We start from the raw sequence: 25,421 nt of genomic DNA on the forward strand, positions 1-25,421 counted from the left end.
TCTCCAGCCTGAAAGATTTGTTTTTTAAAGAGCATTATAGTAATCAGGCAATGAAGCTGATCTTGCTAATATATCTGTTCAAATATATTAACATATATTTCTATGAAAGTATAAAGGCAAGAAGACAGCAAAGCTGAGCTACCAAAGAAAAATTGTTGATAAATTAAACATGGAGGTATGCATACATCTAAGAAAACAAACCAAAACAATTGCTTTTTTCACTCAAAAGAAAGCTATATTAAAAAGAGATGATGAAATTACATCTGATCAGAAAGACGCAAATAGAGCATTTCTTTCAGATTGTTACCCTTTGTTTTCCTATTTTAAATATGATAAAATCTTTGGGTGTGTATTTTATTTAATATGGCCTATTCTAAAAAAAGTAGCATAATTTCTCTTATATTGTTTCAAGAAATAATACCTAATAAATTTAAGTTTATGGAACTCACTGTCCAGACTTTCATTTGTTTTAAAAATACCAAGTTCATTTACTCGTGTTACACAAGAAATAACTAAACCTCAATCTCATTTTGTTTCAATATTCTATCTAATCAGTGCCTGAAATCAGTTGATATATGCAGAACCCCTTCAGGAATCAGGTCAAGCTTCATGATGACAGCTTGCTCAATATCCCTCACAGCTCTCTCTGTGAGTCACCAGATGCCTTTAGTATTTGAAGACCTCTGCTTTCATTTTTAAGAATTATAAAGGTATTTTTTTTAAATTTTATATGCTTTCATGTGTACCATTGTAAGCCTGGTGTCCATAGAGGTCAGATGAGGGTGTCTGTAACTCTCAAACTGGAATCAAAGGTTGTTGTGAGCAAAAATGTGAATTTTGCCTCGTTTGAAAAAAAAAGCAAATGCATTTAACCACATCATGATCTCTTCGGCCCCCTATTTTTAAGGATATAGGAAATTAGGTTTCATGTGAATCAAAGAAATGTAAATGAGTAAAAGACAGAAGAAGGTCAGACGTGTACCCATGAAACACCTTTGGAACCTCCAAATGTTTTCTTTTGTTGAAACTATGGTCATTTTCTTTCTGAGTAATTTGAAAACATAAGCATGTTCTTCAAATATGGTGAATTAATTGTCAATGTTTAAATGTAAAAGGAAGATCAATTTTCCAATGCTTATGATAAAAATTATCTAACTTTAGTCTAATGTTTTTTCAAGGATACTATAAAATTGAATAGGGATTCAATTTTGTTTAAATTCAGTTATTTAATTCAATGCTATGAAGTATTATGCTTCAATAAGAAAACTGGGGCACAATGAAGGATTTATTGTGGAACAGTTCTGATGATAAAATGGGTTAAAGTTTCAATGGATCCTTAATGTTCTCTAACTAGTTACAGGTTACTTAATCTTCCAACCAACACAGAATGAGAGTGACATTCATGAGGTCTAGTGTGGTGGCATTACCATGGCATTTGGAGTGCTTCTGAATGAACAGATAGAAAAGATTATCAGTGAATAGCTTGCAAAATTGGCAATTATGTGTGATGAACCAAAGAGGTCACTTATGGCCAACAAAATGTTATACAACCAGCTTTCAAATTTGGGGATTGTGTCCAAGTACACCCAATTATAAGTTTTTAAAAGTAGTTCTTGTTGTTTTTAAAAAGTTTGACAAACTTTCCTGGAAAGGGTTAGATAAATATTTAAGGCCTTTTGAGCCCCTAGTGTCCTTAGTACCTCTTGCCCAGTCTTGTTCTTGCAGCAAAAAAGAAGATAATATGTAAATGAGTGAATATGGCTTTCTTCCAACAATGTTTTATTTACAAAACCAGATGCCAGCTACAGTTATGAGACATTCTTGTAATCCCAGCTATTCAGGGGTCTGAGGCAAATAGATCACTTGAGCTCAAGAATTCAAGGCCATTTTAGGCAAGCATAAGGAGACTCCAGACCCCTCATGTTTAAAAAAACAAACAAACCAACAACCAATAAAAACAAAAGGTGTCAAGTCCAAATTGCCACTAGGTTCTCCTTCCTTATACCTGATTTCAGAGAAGTATAAACACCTACTATAAAATATGCAGTATTCATTAGTACAAATTCCATGTAATGTTAATTCTTATAGAACATTTCATTGTTTTTGACAAATGTTTATACATGTAAGTTTTGATTACAACTGAAAGTTAGAGTTAAGAAAAAAATTGTAAATAAGTGGAAATATTATATGAGAACATGGTTTGATTGCAACTTTATTATTTAGTAAGGTAATGAGCAATGAGTTTATAAAGCTTAGTGTCATATTTAATAAGAAATAAAAACATTTCAAGACATTTGGTACTATTGCAGTATCATATCTAAGATAAAGCCTGTTTCCAGTTAGAGCAACTTAATGAATGAAACAGCAAGTGAGGCTAGACTTTGTGTGCAGTGTTTATTTTTCACATGATCTGTAGCCAATGTCAAAGCAATATTATAGCACGTGTATCTTGGAAAAGACACCACTGTGGGGCAAGTACAGCTGCAGAGGAATGGGGCTGCAACAAGAGAGAAGACATGCACAAATACTGAAAATTTTATCTTGAGACCAGCAGGAGTAGGAACCTCTTTCTCCCTGCTTTGGGTTTGCCCGCCCCAGGGCACATAGCCCTAAGACCTCCCAATCCCCAATACCACTGAGGTAGTCATGTAGCCTGGTGGCCAAATAACAGGTTAAACTTCCCCGCTCACTATAAGGGCATGTCCAGTAGGTACCTGGAATTCCTCTTCATGCAAATGAAGAATTCCCAGCACTTCAGTCCCAGCCAATAATGTACAATTACCCTGAAAACTCCTACCCACCCCCCATGGGTCTATATATATCCCTTTTTATCCCTCAAAAAAGCTGTACCAGAGTTCCTGCGAACTCATCTGTCTGTACACCCTTTCTTCCTTTCTGGCAGAACCAGGTCACATACCATGACAGAGTTTTTGCTAAGAGATTCTAAACACAAAAACCTTTGTAAAGCTTAAGGTTTTATTTTAGTAATTATAATGGTGTTCAATTTTTATCTTAGTCTCAGGAAGTGATGCTTTGCATAAACTACAGTGTCTTTGAAAAGAAGGTTGTACTTTGGAAAGAATGAAGGAACTCCCTTGGAGTTTGGCCAAAGCTCTTGCAGAGAGCTCCCGAAATGATAAAGGCTATTGTCATTGCTTTTGCTCACCTTCCAAGCTTGGTGATAAGATCAGTGGAAGGGGAAGCCCTTGGTCCTGCTAAGACTGAACCCCCAGTGAACGTGATTGTTGAGGGGAGGGCGGCAATGGGGGGAGGATGGGGAGGGGAACACCTATAAAGAAGGGGAGGGGGAGGGATTAGGGGGATGTTTGCCCGGAAACCTGGAAAGGGAATAACACTCGAAATGTAAATAAGAAACACTCACGTTAATAAAAAAAAAAAAAAAAGATCATGTTGCTGACGATGTCTTATACATTATCTGTAAGACGTTAGTAAATCTGGTACTCACTGGGATGTTTTCTCCCTACTAATTAGTTAGTTGTCACACTACTAAAAGGATTCTCTGTAGAATGCTAGGGAAAACATGTCATCGACAGTCTTATACACTTGTGAACTCTGAGAAATAGATGGTGTTGCAAGATAGTTCATAGTTTCAATCATAAGGCTATCTTGGGAGCAGTCATCTGCTTTCATATTGGATTTAAGACCTTCTCTACAGGAACAAATGAATGGTGGTACTGCAAATATGCCTTTGAACCTACATTTGGAATTTCACTGGATTTATGGGTGAAAGTACTATCATTTTATTAGATTGACATAGAATCAAACTGTTCTTTAAGTAGATACTGTGGTTACACAAAGCAAGTGTGTGTGTGTAGCATTCGGATACAAGTGTGTCACTTGTCTTGCACCCCCTTCCTAAGATTCAGGAGTGATAGTGATATAGTGAGCAGTACGATGATAGGACCCAGAGGTCACAGAGCACCAGACTGAAACAATGGCTTCAGGACATGACACAACTACTGCATTTGTGAAACCCCAGCAGCCGTGGTAGCCTGAAGGAGATCTGTACAAGACCTAACATTCAGAAATGAAGATTAGAATGGTTTACAAGCCTTGGGCCGTAGCATAGGAAGCATTGGCATTCGATGGTGCCTGGGCTAGAAGGATTCACTTTTATTTAAGGGTGTGCTTGTAGGTAGGTTAAATATGTTCCAAACCGATGAAAATATAGTCTGCACAAATGAAAATCAGTGAATTGAAAAAGAAGAGAAAACCAATTTTGCAGGATATGGGAGAAACAGAATGGGTTCAAAATAGAAAGAGGAAGTAAATGTGATTAAAATACTTTGTGTGAAATTCTCAAAAAATAATAAAAATTCTATATTTGTAAAAGTAAAGGATTTCTAAGTGATTGATGAAGACATAGGCATTGTCTTTGTCATCTACACATATATGCAACTTTGTGGGTCTATACACACACATGCAGGCAATGAACACTAACATAGTAAAAGACAGCTGTGCATAGTGGCACAGTCCCTTAATACTAGCACAAAGACAGGTAGATTTTTGTGACTTTGAGGCAAACCAAGTCTACATTGTAATTTCCAGGGCAGTCACAGATACAGAGAGGCCCTGTTTAAAAGAAATAAAATAAAAGAAAGAAATTTATCAGGTTTTTCAGCTGTTTGTGATTGGCAAGCATGGAATCATTTCTGCTAACTTTTTTTACTTTGTTTTTTCACAAAGTCATAACCATTTGCTTTGTTTGCATTTTGTGTAAGAAATGAGAGTTTCACTAACATTTATGCTGCGATAAATGAAAATAAAATGGAATAAAAGATTGCCTCACAATCTCTGCTAGACACTTTAAACAAACATTATAAAGATCCTGTAAAAATAGAAACAAACATAAAAAGAGAAATAGTATTTCTGTTAGTCTGCCCTCAGATAGTGCATATTCATTGTTGCTTGATTAACTCTTAGTATACTAAAAACTTCCTATGAACGTTAATAGGAATGGATTCATTATCTGTTAGTACATTTTACAAGTCAGGGCAAGGGAAGAAGCTATCAGCAGTCCTGCCATAGCCTATGACTACTGAGAAAAACAAATGGCAGAGTATTCCAGACAGATCCAAAGCAATTAATGTAGGGGAGAACAAAGAAGTTAGTTTTTCATTTAGGTTTCTAAGACAGAACCTGCCTTTTATACCAACTGAGGTGTACGGCACTGTAATAATTAGAAAAGAGACAAGATATTTTTCTGGATTTTCTAGGAAGGCAGCTTAAGGCATTGACATGCTCCATAATACAGGTAGGAAAGAAACATTTATAAATGACTAATGAAGCAAGTGGTTATGAGTCATTCACATGGCATCTGGTATAACTCAGTGTCAGATACTGAACAGACATGAAATAATTATTAGGTTGATACTAGAAAATAATATAGTGCCAAGAACTGGTAGATAAAAATTAATTTGTAATTGGGAAAATAGGGATATTAGTGATGCCCAGCTACACTGGTGCCTGGACCTCAGTGTTAAATAATAAGGGCTTAGTAGCTGGTCACCATGGAGCCTGTACCTTTCTTTATCCTCCATCTTTCTTCACCCCATCCTCTCATGTAGTCACTCAATACAATACTGCCCTCTTGTATGTCATACATACATACATACATACATACATACATACATACATACATACAGTAATAAAAGCACTTTCAGAAACAGATTAGAACATTTTTCCTTTTTTCATATTATTCATTATTTTGAAATTTTGCATCATGAACCCTGAACACATTTATTCCTCAGTCCTCATAGGTCTAGTCCTTGACTCTTGTGACCTCCTTGCCCTCAACTATCCTCCCCCAAACCCCAAGATAGAGGAAAGAAAATAAGTACAATTTGCATTGCCCATAAACTCACTGGAATGGTCAAACTCCTGGTTGCCAGTCCCATGTATTGAAAACTGAGTCATTTGGCACCGGCATCCCCACCAGAAGCCATCAATAAAATATTCTGCTTTTCAAAGGTACCATCTATTACATAAAATACACTTGGTTCAAATTACTAGCTTCATCTTGTGTGCAGAAACAGTGGATATATTTGAAGCAGGTAAACAAGACTGGTAAGTGCCAGGAAGGATTTCCTGATGTTTATCTCATAAACATAATAATGGTAATATTTGTGTGTGATGTAGCTTAGTGGCTAGGTTTATGCTTGTATGTTTTAATGTATTTTTCCACTGGCCTAAAATGAATCACTGCCTCAACTGTATGTAAAGGCATTCACTTAATAGTCACAGCCTTAACAGAAACCTTCCACTGCTATCAGCATGGAATATGAAACTTTAGTTCAAAATTTGTAAAAGTGGAAAAATTGTTATTTGTCTTCAGAAAATGTTGAGGACTGAAAAATAGGAACCATTCTTTAAAACATTTCAAAATAATTTGATAGAAGTAATTATTTTTCATCTGATAATTTATTTTTTATAAACTGTATTTATCAAAACTTTTCTACTGTAGAAACAAATCAGTAACTGTTCCAGCATTTACTTGAAAGAAATTTGTTAGCTATATCCTTTAAAAGGACACCTCATTGTAGCAACATAGACAATATATCACTAAATATTATAAAAAGTGTTTTCCAAATCCATACACATTGATTTGCTAGGTTTAAATATACACAACAGTGACTTGTATCATAATTTTAGAAGTTGTTATATAGTAATAAAAATAATTTTATTTGGTAAAGTTAAAACACAAGCCATCATTTATTAACAATACCTAAACTTGTGACATAAGACAAATTATCATAATTTATTTGTCTGAATAAAATGGTCATTCATATATTAGTTTTAAAATATCGAATTTTTATTGAGTGAGATACTTTGCATAAATGTTTCATTATTTTGGTTATTATAAAAGAAATACTGAAACATCATAAAATTTATGATTTTTTTATCATAAAATGCACCAGAAGTAAAATATTATTTCAAGTAAAATGACACTGATAATGTTATTTATGAAAGGGTAAATGAACTTACATTTTGTTACATGTACAATTTATTGAAAACCTATTCAGGAAAGAGTACTTACTGGATCAAAATACATCACAGTGGTCCACTTACCTTCAGAACATCCCCTTGGGCTAAATGAAATGTTCTGGCTGAAATATTGATGCCCTTTCCTGCTTGGACCTGAAGACTGTAAATGCATTCGTGGTTGTTTTCATAGTTCAGTGGGTAATTTGGAGAGAGGAGAATTCCCTCGTTATTTGTTGCAGATGCACCACATTCAGCTGTAGGTAAAACAGAATATTGAAGCACAGTTTAACAGAAAGCATTGCCTTTGCCAGATATATAATATTGTTTATGGTGTATAAATGCTTTGTATTTTACACAGATCCTATTTTTCTTGTTTCTCAAATGACTTAGGGGAAGGCAGAACTATTGCTCTGGAGAGGACACACCTACCTGTGGGAATTTATGGTAGATTTTACAAAATTATTGCATGTGAGAGTGTGAAATGCAACATATCTCAAAGAGATCACGCAAATAGTTGGGCTTCTGATAAACACGCTAAAAATGATATCCTTATGTAGATTTAACTATTAATGTTATCTTCTTTAGTTTTGCTTTTAAAGTTTTTCAAAGATTCTATTCTCTCAATAACTTACATCCTCTCTTTCAAGAAATTCAGTATTTTAAAAAAAATGACACATAGTTAAAATCTACAAACTCATAATATAAGACATTTAGTATGTTTGAGTCACACAACTTTTCTCAACTTAAGGCATTTCATAAAAGTATGCAGAATTCTCAATCCTGTGGGCTATCTGGTGCATGCCCTGGGTGCTCAATTCCAGGAAGTATGGAGCTAAGATCCTCAGTATATTAAACTAGAACTTGCAGTAATATTGCAGGATCAAATAAGTCTATATTTCAAAAGTAAACTTTAGAAATCTTTGCCTTTGGGTTTTCTACATTATCTAATTATTGACTTCATTACCATACCTTAGGGTGGATTTGAATGTTCAAAGGTTTTAACTAAAGAGGCAAAAACAAACCAGCAAGCCATTATTTTCTAGAAATAAGTTATTAAATAACGTTTTCTGTAATTGGTATAAGATGAAGACAAGATGAAAGATAATGAATTGCTTCAAAATTAAATGTTTTCACATTAAAAATAAATTAAAAAAACCCACACTGATGAAGAACTTTATCCGTCAACAAGAAACATGTGAAAAAGGGTAAAACTAATAATGTATGAAATAATAAAAATGAATGTTGAGTGCTTACAATGAACCAGCTGAGAAGAGAGGCTGTATCGTAGCGTTTTTGCAAGGTGCTCAAAGCTAGTGAGAAAACGTCTCCCCATACCATTTGTAGTGATTTTTTATTGTAATGATGTCTGAATGTATTCGAAGGATAATACCTCTTTGTGCGATTTCAGTTCTATAAATCCATAGTAACCCAATTAGTTTACAGATGATAGGGTGACAAATCCAACCTTTATGACATCATGGGTCCAAAGTGGTTAGGTCTTTTGCTTTCCTGAAAAAGATCATCTTTGGCAGTGCATTTCAGTAAAGACCTCCTTTACAACTCTAGTGTCTCAAGTAGAAATCTGTTCTCCATCATCCAGACCACTCTGAACTATGGAGAACATGAATCCGTAGAGCACCACCTAAAGTCATATATCCTTCTCTCAGAGAAGAATCATTGGCCATTTAAACTACTTCATCTTTTGATCTAACGTTGAGAACTTTTGGGTGCATATGAGACCTAATGTTTAGGTGTGACTATTAATGAGTGTGTGTGTGTGTGTGTGTGTGTGTGTGTGTGTGTGTGTGTGTGTGTGTATGTGTGTGTGCTAGATGATCTATAGCACATATATTCTCTAGGAGTACAAATTTGAAGATATTTCAAATGCTAATAATACTTTTATTTAGTACCTATGTTCTAGACTCTAATGACTTGGATTCAAAATCAGTCCCATTTTTCATGGTTATAATACTTAGATAAGTAATTAATTAATGCCATTATAATTTTATTCTTATAGTAATAATAATTAATAATATCTTTTTGTAGGGATACTTTGTATTTGTGTCAATGTACAAGTTATATTATATATAAATATAAACCTATATATCATGACATACATTACATTAAAAATTAGTGCTTTTATGGAAAACAAAAATTTAATAAGCTAACCATTATGAACCTTTAAGTACAAAATTATATTTGGCTTCACAACACCAACATTAGAAAAATAAAATAATGGAGTTTGCTATTTTTTCTCACCCAGAATTGAAGAACTATGTTAATATATAGAAGCATATTTGTTTCTAAAAGTCAAATCATTTTTCTTACAGTTAAATAAGGGATGAATTATAAAGTTTCCTTTCTCTAATGAGCACTTTTGACACTATAACCCCCAGAGTGCCCATGGACTAAATCACCATGGCAAGAGTACATAGCAATGAAGCTATGGCTCCAGCTGCATTTGTAGCAGAGGCCTTGTCAGGCTTCAGTGGAAGTAGAGGCCCTTGGTCCTGCCAAGGCTCGATGCCCCAGTATAGGAAAATGTCAGGCTGGCAAGGCAGGAAGGGGTAGGAGGGAGTGTGGGTGGGAAAGACCCTCATAGAAGCAGGAGAAGGGATGAGATAGCTGGTTTCTAGAGGGGAAATTGGGAAAGGGGATAACATTTAAAATGTAAATAAAACATCCAATAAAAGAAAAAATGCAAGAAAACCTCTTGACACTATAAATTACAAAAATTATAATAGAGAATGGCCATTAAGGAAAGATCATCATCATCATCACATCATCATTGGAATTTCATAAAATATGTTTTATTCTAAACATTATATCTGTTGATTTATTTAGGAAAAACTTCTCTGTTAATATGGCACATTTTACTTCAGCATACAGACTTAGAAATACAGTCGACTTGCTAAACAACGACGTAGCATGGTGATAAATATAGTTCAGGCTGAACTGGTGTAGAAAAGATATATGTGCTGACATCTGGTGATAAGAGTGGCTGCTGGAGTGATAAGCTCACTAAGCAGTGAATCCCATAGAACTTCGATTTTTCTTGCTTATAGAAATGCAGGCAAACACTTGCATCATTAATCTCCATTACCATGGTTGGAAAATCTGGGTGTGACCTATTTGCTATACACAGTCCCATATTTTCAGGTGAATTAGCAAAAAAATTTTGAAAAGAAAAGTCTGTGATCATAAAAGTTATTTTCAGGAAATCTTATTGTATATGATAGCCAATCAGGGCAAGATAAATAACAATTTTTCAGATATTAATTTTTTAGTGAGATACCTAATGAATTGAAAAAGTATATTAATATAATTAATCATTCATAAGGAACCTTTTTAATATGCTTTTTACCTACAGCTGTGTCAATATTGCATTTGTTCATCTGAAATCTTTAGTCAATCACAAAATTTTCTAATAAATGTTTTACTTCTTAGATTCTTAATAAATTTAGAATGCAGAGAGGCATATTAATTCTTTATGTCTCTAAAGATAATGTGGGAATCTTATTTTTTCTTTTAGACTCTTTAGTCTCCTCTTGGTTTAGAGGCACTAATGTGCCAGTCTAAACGACTGCAAATGGTCATGTATGAAACTGTTTTGTATGTGTGTGTGCATGTGTATCTTCTTTTAACAGTAAACCAAGTCTTTAAATATATTTTTATTATTATGAGACTTTCTTATAATACATTTTGATTATATTTGCTCCTAATCTCCTCCTTACTCTTCAAAATTCAAGTTCTACCTCCTTTGCTCATCCCTATTTACAGTCTTTTTCATTTTAACCACCTACTCCAAATTATGGTGCTTGTGTATTCATGGAAAAAGGATTTAAAAATAACTTACATAAATTACTTTGAGATTTTTAAAAAAATTCTCCTTAAAAATCCAATTCATCAATAATAATAAGCAGTGTATCATGTACTTTGTGTGAATTACATACGTATTTGAAGACCATTCATTCAAAACCACACCCTTCCTTCCATAAGAACTTAGAACTGTCTTTGTGGCCTCATCATGAAATATTTCTAACAGCAGTACCTATGACTATAGCAAAAATGAGGCTTAGTATGAGATCCTGTCTAAAAAGCCAAGAAAAGATAAAGTATTTATAAATATCTATATATGCATGACTAGGCATATTAAGTCTTGGGATTAGGTTTTTATTATCGTTGTTTGTTAGGAACTCTAGACCAAAAGATCCACACATGTCCTGGTATGTGTAGTAATATGTTGTTTGAAGTGTGACACATTTCTGTAGTGATCTGGGCTGGCAGAAATGGGGAGAGTGCATATTTTAGGGCCACAAACATAGCCAAGTCTGACCACATGAGTTCAGTCCCTCAGACACCCAGTGCAAGAAGAGCACTGACTCCTGCAAATTGTCCTTTGTTCTTTACATGCCATAGCACATGCTTGTACATATATGCATAATAAATAAATGTGATGACTTCTTAGAGAACGGGTATATTTTGTAGGCATAGTAAAAACAGGGAAGTTATTATGATTGCACTGTTTTTTATGTGAATCTAAGAAATGGTTTCAAAGACCATCAAAATTCATGCATAAAGAAAGAATTATTATGGGAAATAAGATGTAAAATAGTGAATCTGGAAAGGATGACTAGAGAGCTGGCAGCTGTCATACTATCTTAAAGCACATGAATGTTATATATCAGGCACTTAAGGGTAGATCCTTAATTGTAGAGTACTAAAACAGAAAAAAATCAAAAAATAAAAACAGGTATCAGTTTGAGAAATCCATTTAGCAGCTCTGTGTGGGAATGGATTGAGGTCTTAGATTTCCCATGGGTAGAAAATCCTAGAGAAGATTTTTGGATTGAATCAGGTAAAGGATGGTGAGAGCATGAATTACAGCTCAGGAGAACATGAGGAAATAAAAGTTTCAGAATTTGAAAAATAGTTGATGTGAATGGGAGAAAGAAAGACAGAGAGGATGGCTGAGGAGGAGTGGCTTTGAAGCTATTGAAAATAAAACTTTAAGTACTATATGTGAGGTGGAGAAGTTTGTCAAAAAGCTATGGATATACTTATACATATGAAGTTGATATTTCTGGTCATAGACATGGAAACTGATTAAGAAAAGGAAATAAAAAACAAAATTCTTCAATGTAAAGCAATATCTAAATATATTTCATATCTTAGAATTGTAAAAATATTTTTCTTGATATTGGGAAAGACCAGTAAATACTAAGCTTATAAGAAGGCATAAACAAAAACAACAGAGATCAGGTATACTTGAAATAAAATATAATAAGTAACACTGGTCAAAGGCAAAAAGAACATGTATCACCTTATCTATAAACATGATTGCTTTAAATATTATATACCCCCACATTTAAATTGGTTAAAATATTTCAACAGCTGATAGTATTTAAAGTGTTCACTATATATATATGTATATATATATTACATGAGCTTTCTATGAGTTTCTCATTGAAGCAAATTTATATTTTCTAAAGAAAATTTGATGGTAGACATGGCTACATGAGCCACCGAAGAATATGAACAGGATATTATCCTGACCCCAGACACTTAACCATTATGTACTTCTACTCAGAAATGGACAGAGTATATAGTCTTCCAGTGCGAAGACTCCACTTTCCACAGTAAGCTAGCAGCTGAGTTAGATCATTCTGGTAAAATCAGTCAGTGGAAGAGAACAGAGAGGAAAGCTTCAGGGAGCAATTATTTCTCATGGTTAGAGAGCATTGCACTGACAGGGCAAGAGGTTGGTGGTACTTTGAAGAGAGTGAAGAATTATGGTGGACTGAGGACAAGGGGATAGTTGTTTGGTAAGAAGAAAATTCCATTTGAGGACATTAATTTTCATTGCGTTGAGGGAAATGTAATTTTAGGGGTTTTTTTTGGTCTAGAGTATATTTTATACACTACGACTTGTAACAGCTTCAGCTCCATGGAAACCTTTCTCCTCTGCAGTGAGTTGATTATATACTTACAACGAATTGCAATCTTAGTTCATAGATGAGATGGTCAAAACATGTTTCTTTCTTTATAGATTAAAATGCACCTCTCATATTAAGCATGTTTAATCAACTTTACTAATGAGTCATATAAATAAAGAACAGAGAAGCAAGCAGAAATTGTTTTACATGTATTTGTTTTGTGGTTTGCATTTGTGCTTGTGGGTAGGCACATGCCATATTATATGCATGTGGGAGTTAAGAGGGAAACATACACGACAGAATTGCATCCCCATTTCCACCATGAGACCTGCAGAGTATGAATCTAGGTCATAAGTCTTCTGACTGGGTGCAAGAGTCTTTACCTGCTAAGCTATCTTGTTTCATATATGTGTATTTTCTCTCTTCTGTATTAATATAACTGGTGTCATATGCAAACACTACTATGTATGTTTATGTGTGAACTTGTGTATGTGCATGTAGGTAGGGTTTTTTTGTGTTTGCTTGTTTTGTGTTGTTCTGTGTTGTTGGTTGTTGTCTGTTACTGTTGGAAAAGGAATGCAGGGTTTCGCTGTCAGACAAGCAGTGTACCATGGTTTGAATGAGGATGAACACTATAGGCTCATATATTTGAATGAGTAGTCACAGTTGGCAAATTATTTTGGAAGGATTTGAAGGCATTATCTTGTTGGGCGAGGAGATGTGTCACTCGAGACAGACTTTGGAATTTCAAGAGCCTAAGCCATTCTGAGGTTCCTCTCTCTGTTTTATTTAAATATATTTTAACTGAATGACCCTTTAAAGAAAAAAAAAGAGCACCTCTCAGCTCATAATTGATTTTATGTGGAAAGTATTAAGTGCCTCTCTAAGTGCCTGGTTTCCTTAGCAAGCATGGGAGACTCTGCTGGAATAACTGACATCTTTTCCTATTTCTACTACTGTAGCTGATTTCATTGGGTGGTAGAGATAGGCTGAAGCTACACAACCAAAACAAAACAAATGAGAGCCTGTGGAATTTATTAATAGTAGTTTCTGGACTAACCATTCCAAGGATATAGCCCATAGGCTGCACGGTTTTGATGGAGCTACTGATTACCTCCAACACCTAAAAAACCTAATCAAAACCAGTTAGATAATATACTTTCACTCTTCTATAGGCCAATTAGACATAGCAGCCATATAAATAATGTTCCACGTGACAGGTCAAGGATATCGCTCTTTAGGGCACATTGAGAATTCTATGGGATAAATGACATATTAGGCTCAAAGAATGTCTTAGCAAACACTGAATGTTTATAATCAATAATCATGTTATTTTCTGGGGAAAATATTCAGTAAAATTTAACATCTTTTTGATGTAAATGAAAATAGCAAAAGACACAATCTTCATCCCTTATGCATAGAAGTATCACAATCAAACAAAATTAAGGTCAATGACTGATTGACCAACAGGATCCTGAAATAATAGGATGAAAACTGGAACATTTACTAACACTTGAAAATTAAACATGGTTGTAATAGTGAGTAAAAGACTGATTCCAAAGACTAGGGTATGGTCAATATTGATGCAGGAGCAACAATTCAAGTTGTATATTCCGTTCACTGATTTGACTGTCATGTATACACAAAGGAGAAGGCTTGCTGGGTCATATGATGGTTCAGATTTTTTGGAACATCAATACTGTTTTCTAGGAAGGCTATACTAAATTGTGTTCCCACCCAGCAGTGTGTAGATGTTTCTACATTCTCACAGACACTTGGGTTTTCTTTTATCATTTTATGATCCTTGATTTTGATGACAGCTGCAAAATTCTGTCATCATACTTTTGGAACACACACTATGAATGAGTGTTGCTATATTTAAATTATGTTCAATATTTTGCTTTAAAATAACTTATTGAAGCAAAATCTGTAAACATTCATTAAGTAAAAGGACACACACACACACACACACACACACACACACTCTCTTCATCTAGATAAAGGGATCTATGTGTCATATGTATCAGTAAGTTAAAAGTCCCAGAATCAGTGAATGCCTGGACATATTGTATTAACATGTATATCTAAAATTTACCAGGTTAACCACAAATGGAAAACAAATATCTGAAGCACATGTGTTTGAATATGATATACTATCCTATATGTGTGCAAAATTATATTTGAATTTAAAATAATTAAAAGTATCTGTTGAGGGATATGAAGATGCCCATAGCATAGGGAATGCAAAAGAACAAATGAAGTTCTGAAGGAAAACTTCACCCAAGAATAGGAGAAAAACATCTCAAATGAGCAACATTCCTTTACCCATCAGGGATATGCACAAACGAAACAATATTTAGAAGTAGGTCTAGTGTTAACAGAATTAAATATGTAGCACAATGAATAAATAATAAGCTAAATTAAATGGGCAATGGAGAAATAAAAATGAATAAAAAATGCTGAGGGTTGATTTTTGAAATATACAACTTTGATAGAAATTCAGTTAAACTGAAGTAATGGAGAAACACCTCAAATATTTTTTAAAACACTAGGATCTGCATTACAGTCGTTAGCATAGGAACATGAGGACTCATGAGATTCGTATAATAAATATATTTGAAGACAACAAGGATGGAAAATTGTATAAATTAATTATATAAATATTGTTAAAGCCTAGCTGTAAAGAAGTGAAAATCTAAGCCACGCTGGTGATGCACACTTTTGATCCCAGCACTTGAGAGGCTGAAGAGATGGATCCCTAGTTTGAAGCCAAATTGGTCTACATTCCACACTCTTCCTAGGTTATTGTAGGCTGTGTCAGACTGACATTAACACAATCTGCAGAATTCATTTCAAGACACAATCTTCGTCAGACTTATAGATTTTAGTATTTTGGTTCAATTCAACCTCCACATGTCCCTTTCCTACTAATCTAGCATCATTTGTTGGCAGGGGTACATATGTAATGATTAGTGTCTTCACTGCAGATGCTAGTTAATGAAATTAAATTCAGAAAAGTGTCTTAGATGAGACTGCATTAAAAATGGACCATTTATCAAGATAAAAAATAAATTTTTACTTAAGCAGCAGAAATATAATCACTTAAAACATAGCAACTTGCATAAAAATGTTGTAGTTATGCTACAATAAGAGATATTCTTCTATACAACAGGGACCTTTATGTTGTGGGGAGTAGATAGAAATATGCAGGTAGGTCCCATGGTAACTTATTATGTTATGCACTAAATGCCAAAAACCTTATGAGCAAGGTAGAGGGATACTGTTAGTAGAAAAACCAATTTTATCTAGGGATGTTTATCAGCAACCACAGAGGATAAGTTACAGGCTGATCTTGAATCAATAATCTGCTGTATTAATTTTTACATTATTTTATCTTAGGAGACCTGAGTTCCTAAGGTCTTAATTGACAAATCAAGGCACAATTCTTCCAAAGGTACTTATAGTGCATAGGTATGCATGCACTGTTGATGGTTATGCATAGAATTATGCCTGTTCCTTCTCCTTAAGCTGTACCTCAAAATCCTTTACCCAGGAGGCACAAATGGTTTCCCAAAGACATGGTTGAATTCCACTTCCTCCAGTCTCCCTGGCCTAAATATTGTAGTCACTCTTTGGAAGAGCAGAATTTAATAGGTGGTAGAGGGTAAGTGGCTAATCTTCTAATGACCCCTCCTAATCTCTTGATGGGTTTAAACAATCATCAAAACTAATTTCGATGATCCTTTCCAAATAGGCATAGCAGAAGCCCCCAATATGATGATGCTTGCCTTAGAGGACAATCGCTCACAACAGCCGGCATGAATGTGAATAATAAATCCCTTCTTTGGCTGGGGAATGGTTCAGTTTTAGGTGATTCTCAGGAAATGTGACATCTTATGTTCAAATCCACAGAACATATATGAAAAGCTGGATGTATTGGCCCTTGCTAGTGATTGTAGTGCTCCTGAAGTGAGATGGGAGTGGAAAAAGAAATCACAGGAAGCTTATCACCGTCTAGCTCAGGATGTAAAAGGGCGAACATACTCTGTCTGAAATAAGGTGGAGAGCAAGGTCCAATGCCTGAACTTGTTCTTTGAGTATCCCATGGTGTGTGTGCAGTCTCCCTTTGTATCCTAATGAGGTTTGACTAAGATGTCAATAGCACTGAGGAAAGAGATTATAGTATAGGGCAGCATGTCAGGAGATCATAAGAAACAGAAGCAGCTAAAAAATAGCAACTATTCTCTTTTGATTTCTCCATGTAAACAGCCATGGTTCCAAAGTAAGTGAATTATGATTAGACCTAGGAAGCTACGTTCATTTGAAAATAAATATGTCTGTATATTTTTAGATTATCTCAATTACAAATAATTATAAGTCCATTTTAAAGGGCAATTAATGTTCTACAAAATAACTAAAAATTAAAGAATACCCCCTCTATTGGTTTATTTGTTAAATATCAATCACAAATTATCTATAGTACTTTTCTTCAAAAACGTTTGCCATACTCTGTCTTTCTTGTTCTTATTTACCCATCCTTATTGGTATAAGAGGAGCTTAGGTTTTATTTTATTGAATTCTTTCTGTGTATAAATATTTTTAATTGAAAAAGTACTCTGCAAATCAATATTGGATACACAAAATTCTTTTTGTCACATACCACATATATAAAGTTCATAATTTTATAAAATTTTAATATTTTAAATTTGAAGAAGCAGTGCTATAAGTATCAGTAATATCTCAGTTTATTAAAGAGGCTTTTAAGTTTATGAAAATCGACAAGTTAAAAATAATGATCACAGATTGAAGATCTTATCAGTTGGAATATACATTTTCCTGTTTTTAGTTGCCTTTCATCAGAATATTTTACTACAGTATCAAAACTTAAACTAGAACAGGATCATTGCCGTTTACATTTGTTGTAAATTGTCTTCTGAGCTTTCAGTACTCATAATATAATTAATAACAATAATGTTGTGAATTCACAAAAGGAAACTATCAGAATATAAATTGTGTATGATGAATGAATATAGCTAGAATGGCTAAACTCTATGACAATCATTACTGTTAATTCAGGATAGAAGGCAGTATTTATACAGGATATATTAAAGATAACAATCAGTAGTTTACAAAGACACTATTAAAAACAATGTTCTTTATTCATTCATTCATTCGTCAATTTCTACCCATGTCCTCCACAATGAGTTCGGATATTTGGAAGGAACTTGTAAGACAGAGATGCACTATTTAAGACTGAGCTTTCTGTAGTCTCTTGTTCATGGTACCTTGATCAGAGTTGTGTCTGCATGTGAACTTCAAAGTATTACAAACAGAATCATTTCCGTTAAGTGTTGAGAAACCCATTAATCTGTGGATTCAACAAAAGTCAATGACATTTGCAAATAACTAATAAAACATGAATAAAAATTTACAAATAGTTTAAAAAAATTCTCTGAGGGTCATCTAGGTCAAATGAGTTAGTTGGTAAAATAATTTGATATGTAGCCTAATGACTTTAAATCCTGTATCCCACAATGGAAGAAAATTGTCATCCATCCTCTATGGTTCACACTAACCTGTTCTTAAATACACACACACACACACACACACACACACACACACACACACACTAATTTTTTAAACCAATAATTCTGATTTTATAAATTTTGAGAATGTTTCTTCAATGTTTCACCTTGTTCAGATTAGGATCTATAGACACAGTTCTTGACAATTTGAATTGTAACATTTTAGAAGCATAACACTTGCCTAATATGGGAGTACTTCAACCTGTCAAGGTTTCTATAACATTTATGAATGACAAGTGAGTTGTTGAAGGGTTACTGAAAAGCCATTGGGCAATCTTCACTGAGGTGAAAACCTTCAAATATATACCAGTAATGTTAATATTCACCAAGGTCTTTAATCATAGTGGAGTATTTTGCTATATGCAACACATATGCATACAAAATTATAACTGTGATCACATATGTTTAAGTTTTCTTTCTCATAGAAAGGAGAAGAGAATGAAAGAAAGTAGAAGAAAGAAAGGAGAGAAAGATAGAGACTCGCAGAGAGAAAAGAAGGTAAAAGATTTCCATGAGAGCTTTAATCCATGAGTTTTTATCTCTGGGTTTCTCTTAGAACATCTTACTTTAACAAGGACTTCCTTACTTTTCTCTCACCACAAATTTGTAATATAACCTTAACAAGATTGGGAACTGCGAGCTTGCACTGCTTTGTGAGTAATTAATATGCTATCCTTACATGTGTACACTCCACAATCTACTCACATTCCCCAGACAAGAAAATTATTGTACTTTCAACTCTCTTCCTGATTAACCTTGATCCCTGTGCATGTGAAACAGATACACTGAAACTAAGAGAAAGTGAAGAATATCCTTGAGCATATAGACACAGGGGAAAATTTCCTGAACAGAACACCAATGGCTTATACATTAAGATCAAGAATTGACAAGTGAGACCTCATAAAACTGCAAAGCTTCTGTAAGGCAAGAAACACTGTCAATAGTATAAAATGGCAATCAACAAATTGTGTAAAGATCTTTACCAATCCTATATCCAATAGAGGGATAATATCTAATATATACAAAGAACTCAAGAAGTTAGACTCCAAAGCATCCAATAATATTATTAAAAATGGGTTATAGAGCTAAATAAATTGTCAACTGAGGAATACTGAATGGCTGAGAAGCACCTAAAGAAATGTTCAACACCCTTAGTCATCATGAAAATGCAAATCAAAACAACCCTGAGATTCTACCTCACACCAGTCAGAATGGCTAAGATCAAAAAACTCAGGTGGCAGCAGCTGCTGGCTAGGATGTGGAGAAAGAGGAACACTCCTCCATTGCTGGTGGGATTGCAAGCTGGTACAACCACTCTGGAAATCAGTCTGGCAATTCCTCAGAAAATTGGACATAGTACTACCTGAGGATGCAGCTACACCACTCTTTGGCATATATCCAAAAGATGCTCCAACATATAACAAAGACACATGCTTCTCTGTGTTAATAGCAGTCCTATTTATCATAGCCAGAAGCTGGAAAGAACCCAGGAATGGGTACAGAAAAAAGTGTATGTCTGTGAAGGATAACTATTCTTGACATTAGTCTTTTGCAATTACACTTATTCTTCAGTACGTGTTCTATTGGGTTAGTAAGGCAATGGTCAATTGTTCCAGATATATAAAACCTTAATTGAAAAGGTAACCATGGAGCTGATGAGCTAAGCTTAGACTTAATTTTATTCAGTGATTTTCCTATTTAATGGAAAATTACCTCATACTATTAATTCTTGAACTTAAATTGATTTACTATTTAAAATGATTTTTCTCTGTGAGGCATTTATGATGCTATTTTGGATTGAAATGTAAGAATTCATACATTAATTGTATTAAAGTGTACCAAACCTCAGAGCATGCTCTTTAATTAAAGAGATGAAAATGAAGAGTTCACTAAGGTTTTAGATAGCCATAGTTGAAAAAAATCACTTTAGCATCATAAATTATATATTTTCACTAATAAAAGTTAATTCTGTATGTTTTTCACTGACTATGACCTATAGCAAATTAAGCTGCTAAACAGAAAAAGCTGTGTTGCTGAAGAAGCTGAGATCTAAAATTGGAAAGTAATAAAACTACCATTTTATTGCTCTGAGATCATGCAAAATGTAGCATATCAAATTCTATCATAAGACACATGAACTTGAACTGTTAGAGCCCATAGTGGATACGATTAATTTAGGAGCTTTGAACCATGACAGTATAGTATTTGACAAAACTTGAACAAATATGGGATTTTGTTCCCAGGAGCTAGCCTGGTGATAAAACCTCAACACATTTTTCAAAATGCCATTTTAAATGTCCGCAGTTGTAGTCATGAAACTGGTGAACCTGCAAAGTTTAATTGAGTGTTGTTGATCTTTCCAGATTGTTAAGATAGAACAGTAATTAGTGCTTAGAAGCATGCAGGAAGCTATCTTAACTCAAAGCAAAACAGGATTAAACAAAAAAATTTTTAGTTACCTTTGGCAAAATATAGACATGTACGTATATCTATAATCAATATAATGTTCAGGAATGTAAGCAGTAACTGAAAAGATTTGTAATAAGTTATCACTAAGCATGATCTGTTAAAGTGAAATTGTGATCTGTATACTATAAATCATACAGAAATGTCTCCTGGATTCTGACTCAGTATTATAGGCATATAACTACAATCCTTGGGAACAGTTGTGTTGTTACGAGCAAATTACAAAAAAGGGAAATAATAAATAGCATTATTCTTTCATGTTAATTATGTCTTGTTTCACCAACAATCCATGGATTGTGGCCATGCAGCTTGTAGTAGACTTTAAATGGTAATAGATGGGAGCTTCATGTCTACTAACTGGAGACATAATACAATATAGTAATGGAGGATGATGCTAAAGGCATAATAACAGGTTTTGCATTTGGGCTTTAACTATGGAAACTCGCTCAAATTTCTTAATGTTATAGGTCAAGTTTATTGGAAACATTATTTTAGAAAATTTGTGAAATTAAATGATTATCATGTATAACTGGCTTACAGTAGAATAAGTGAGTGATGATCACTCAAAATATAATTTGATTTTAGTTCATTGGAATCTAAAATAGATATAGATATTTCAATAGTAATTTTATTAGAAAGATCAAAATGCTCATTAATGACATTAACATACACTGTTACATGTACTGTGTTCTTAGAAAACTGCCAATCTCCATAAGCTGTGGACATTTGATGAATGCTCAACTTCATATAATTGTATTAATGCTTTGTCATTTTTAAGTGTTTAAGTAGTACCTCACAAGCAATGGAACCATTAATAAAAATCTACCAGGGTGAAAAATTTAGCAATGATACATTCAGGATATTTTTATGGTACAGCAATGACAAGTGCATTAAGCCAGTTTATTAGTTGTACACAGAGGAAACACAATTGGCATAATATCAGATCTCAGCACTCTTGGCACTACAGGACACTAATAAAGAGGCTAGAGGTCTTTGTCATATGAAAAGGTACAAAAAAATAAAATGGTCTGCTCAAGCCTGTGGATGGATGCAATGTTATGTATTGAAAAGGAAATATTGTTGAGTTTTAGTGCCATGTAGTAGTGAATGGACTGTAAACAGTAAAAGTAATATAAGGATATGCACACTATGTTCTCACTAATAAGTGGATATTAGACATACATACACACACACACACACACACACACACACACACACACACACACACACACGTACAGAATACCCAAGATACACTCCACAGAGCTCAAAAAGGTTAATAAGCTGAAGGGCCCAAATGAGGATACCCCAGTCCCACTTGGAAGGTAGGAAAAAGCAAACATGAGGGGGCAGGAAGGGAGGGGCAACGAAGGGAAAGGGGTTGGGGGAGAGGTGAACATGATCTGATATTAGGTTGGAGAAAGGGCCTGAGGTCCTGAAGGTCAGCAGAAAGAATGGAAACAGACTACCTCAGAAGGAAGGAGGTTGGTAGGACCCTCTAGAATATACCACAGACCTGGGAAGTGAGAAACTCTCAGGACTCAAAAGTGAGTACCCTAGATGAAATGCCCTACAGTCGAGAGAGGGAACTTATTGAACCCATCTCCAGCAGAAAGACAGGGTATCAAGTAAGGATGAGGTTGTTATCCCACAGTCAAAGCTCTGACCCATGGTTCTTCCTGTCTGAAAGAGATGCAGGGGTAGAAATCGAACAAAACCTTAGGAAAAGAAGGTCCAACAACAGACCCAAAGTGCGATCCAGCTCAATGGGAGGACCTGGGACCTGACACCATTACTGAGGCTATGGGGCATTCACAAGAAGGTTATCTGTCATGACTGCCCTCCGAAAGACCCAGCAGAGGGTGTCAGATGCAGATGTGTGTACTCAGCCAATGAGCAGAGGCTGCTGACCCCTCTGGTTGAATTAGGGAAAAGCTGGAGGAAGAAGAGGAGGAGGGTAACCCTGTAGGAGGACCAGCAGTTTCAGTTGGCCTGGACCCCTGAGATCTCTCAGACACTGGATCACCAATCAGGCAGCATGCACCAGCTGAGATGAGGCCTCCAACACATACACAGCAGAGGACTCCCAGGTCTAGGTTCAGTCAGAGAGGATGCATCTAGACCTCAGGAGACTGGAGGCCCCAGGAAGTTTGGAAGTCTGGTGTGGTGGATGGGGTGGAGGCATCTATGTGGAGATGCGGGAGGTGGGGAGGAGGTATGGAATGTGGAACTGTTGGGGGGCGGGACCAAGAGGGAAATGGGATCTGGAGTATAAAAATAAAAACATAAAATAAAAAATAAAAGAAATAAAGGGAAAGCTGGAAAGTTCCGTGCTAAATTTGTAGCAGGATAGCAAATAATAATAACAACAAAAACGAAACACAAAGATTGTTCATTAGGCTGTTTGTCTATTCTTATTTTAGATAGTTCTCCACAGCATTCTGTCAACAAATGGTAAGATTTGCAAACCAGACTTACATACATGACCTGTAAAGAAATGTACAATGTTACCTTGGCACGTACAGAATAGTAGAAAATTCTTTTTATACATTTATCTTCTGGAAAAGCTAGAGCTAATGCATATGCAAAATCTTCACCACAAAAATCATATAGATGATATGTAGTTGGGAGGATGTAGGTGGTTGTATTTTACTATATATAAATGTTAGCTTCCATGTTCCAGGATATAAAGAGAGGATACTGTCTTACATTAAAAAAAATTTATTCAGGCAAAACATTACCAATTATGTTATAATAGAAAGTTAGGTCCTTTTATTTGTTTATACATACAACTAATACTTCTTAAAATATTCATATACCTGGCCTAGACCACTACTAAAGCAGAATGGGGACAAACTATGATACATTTTTAAAGTATGGGTAGAATTTCTGAAATTTTTAGTAAGTTACCTGGAAACATGTCTGTGGGGGAAAAACAAAGTTCAGTAGCTAAACATATTCAGGTTTTTGAGTAATGAATGCAATGTTTTAAATCTGAGATTACCTCCCCAAATAAAGAGTTCTCAGCTGCTCAATAACCTATTCTATCATAATCCTTGATTTGTGAAATACTGAAACACTCAGGTTGCCTTACATGTAAATTCCAGGAGAAAGTGACATCCATGTCATCTGCCCTGCTGTCTTTTATGATTCTAAAGCTAAGATACTCACCAGCCACAGTCAACATCAATAATTATTTTTTTAATCACCTTTCCAGGTAAGTATCAGGAATTCTTTTTTATTCAAAGCATTTAAAATAATGCATGATACTCAATGTAAGAATTTTCCACAACACACTTTTTTATTAGTTTTATTTTTTTATAGTCCAGTTTTTATGCCCTCACCCATTTCCTGGTCTTCCCTCCCACAATTCCTCATCCCATTCCTCTCCCCGCTGTTCACTGATAAGTGGAGAGTAGCCAAAAGAGCATAAAATATCTAAGATACAATCTACAGAACTCAAGAAGTTTAATAAGCAGAAAGGCCCAAGCAAAGATATTTCAATCACACTTGACAGGGAAAAGAACCAATCATAGGAGATAGAGACTTCTATGAAAGAGGGGAGGAGAAGGGGAAAAAGGGAACATGATCAGGTGTAGAGAAGAGGACAAGGAGAGGGCCAGCAGAATGAATGGAAATATGTAACCTTAGTGGTGGGGGTGGGTAATGGGTATGGGGGTACCCTCTAGAAAATTCCAGACATATGGGAGGTAAGAGACTTAGGGCTCAAAGGAAGGGACCTTATATAAAATGCCTAACACTCATACAGTCCACTCTAGTAGAATAACAGGGCATCAAGTGGAGTGATGGGGTTGCCTCCCACAGTCAAAAACTCTCACCCAGAATTGTTCCTGTCTAAAATAACTGCAGGGACAAAAATGGAGAAGAAACGGAGGGAAAGGAGGTCCAGTGAGAGGCCCAACTTGGGATCCATCTCAAGGGGAGGCTCTAAGGTTGACACTATTACTGAAGCTATGGTATGCTCACAGACAGGAATCTAGCATGGTTGTCCTCTGAGAGGCTCAACAAGCAGCTGACTGAGACAGACACAGATACTTAAACGAAAACAACACACTTTCATATGCCTTTAATAGCTCATTTCAAGGTCTTAACCTGTGATAGCATCATTGTAATGAAAACTATCACCTTTCTATAAACATACAGGTTTTGGACAGACAGTGGGGTCATATAGAACAGCATCTCTTTTTCTTTGAACTAGGCATTGACATGAGAGTGAAAGTATTCTGGGATTATCAACCTATCATCATAACTCTGCCATAGAGGTTGCCTCATGTGCTGGAGTGGTCCTACATGAGGCTGGGACTAAGGGAGGGCAGGCTGAATACCAGAAAGTGGAAAGAGACAAGATAATGATAGTGACTCTATTGCAGAAGGAAATGGTCATTTGGTAGCAGAAGAAGGGGTATATATT

General features: G+C 35.0%; 1 protein-coding gene across 7 annotated transcripts in view; it reads right to left on the bottom strand.

Moving 5' to 3' along the window:
* The window catches only part of Csmd3 (CUB and Sushi multiple domains 3), a 1,319,129-nt gene that overhangs the window by 383,217 nt on the left and 910,491 nt on the right, over positions 1 to 25,421 (bottom strand). For all 7 annotated transcript variants that reach the window (XR_010053386.1, XM_063264433.1, XM_063264432.1 and 4 more), the window contains one exon: positions 7,090 to 7,259. Coding sequence is in view for 6 of the 7 variants with exons in the window: in XM_063264433.1 (XP_063120503.1) it covers positions 7,090 to 7,259 (170 nt within the window). In the remaining variant the exon portion in view is untranslated. The remainder of the gene's footprint in view (positions 1 to 7,089; positions 7,260 to 25,421) is intronic.

This window comes from Rattus norvegicus, chromosome 7 (genome assembly GCF_036323735.1).
Source record: "Rattus norvegicus strain BN/NHsdMcwi chromosome 7, GRCr8, whole genome shotgun sequence".
In the NCBI taxonomy this organism is placed as follows: Eukaryota; Metazoa; Chordata; class Mammalia; order Rodentia; family Muridae; genus Rattus; species Rattus norvegicus.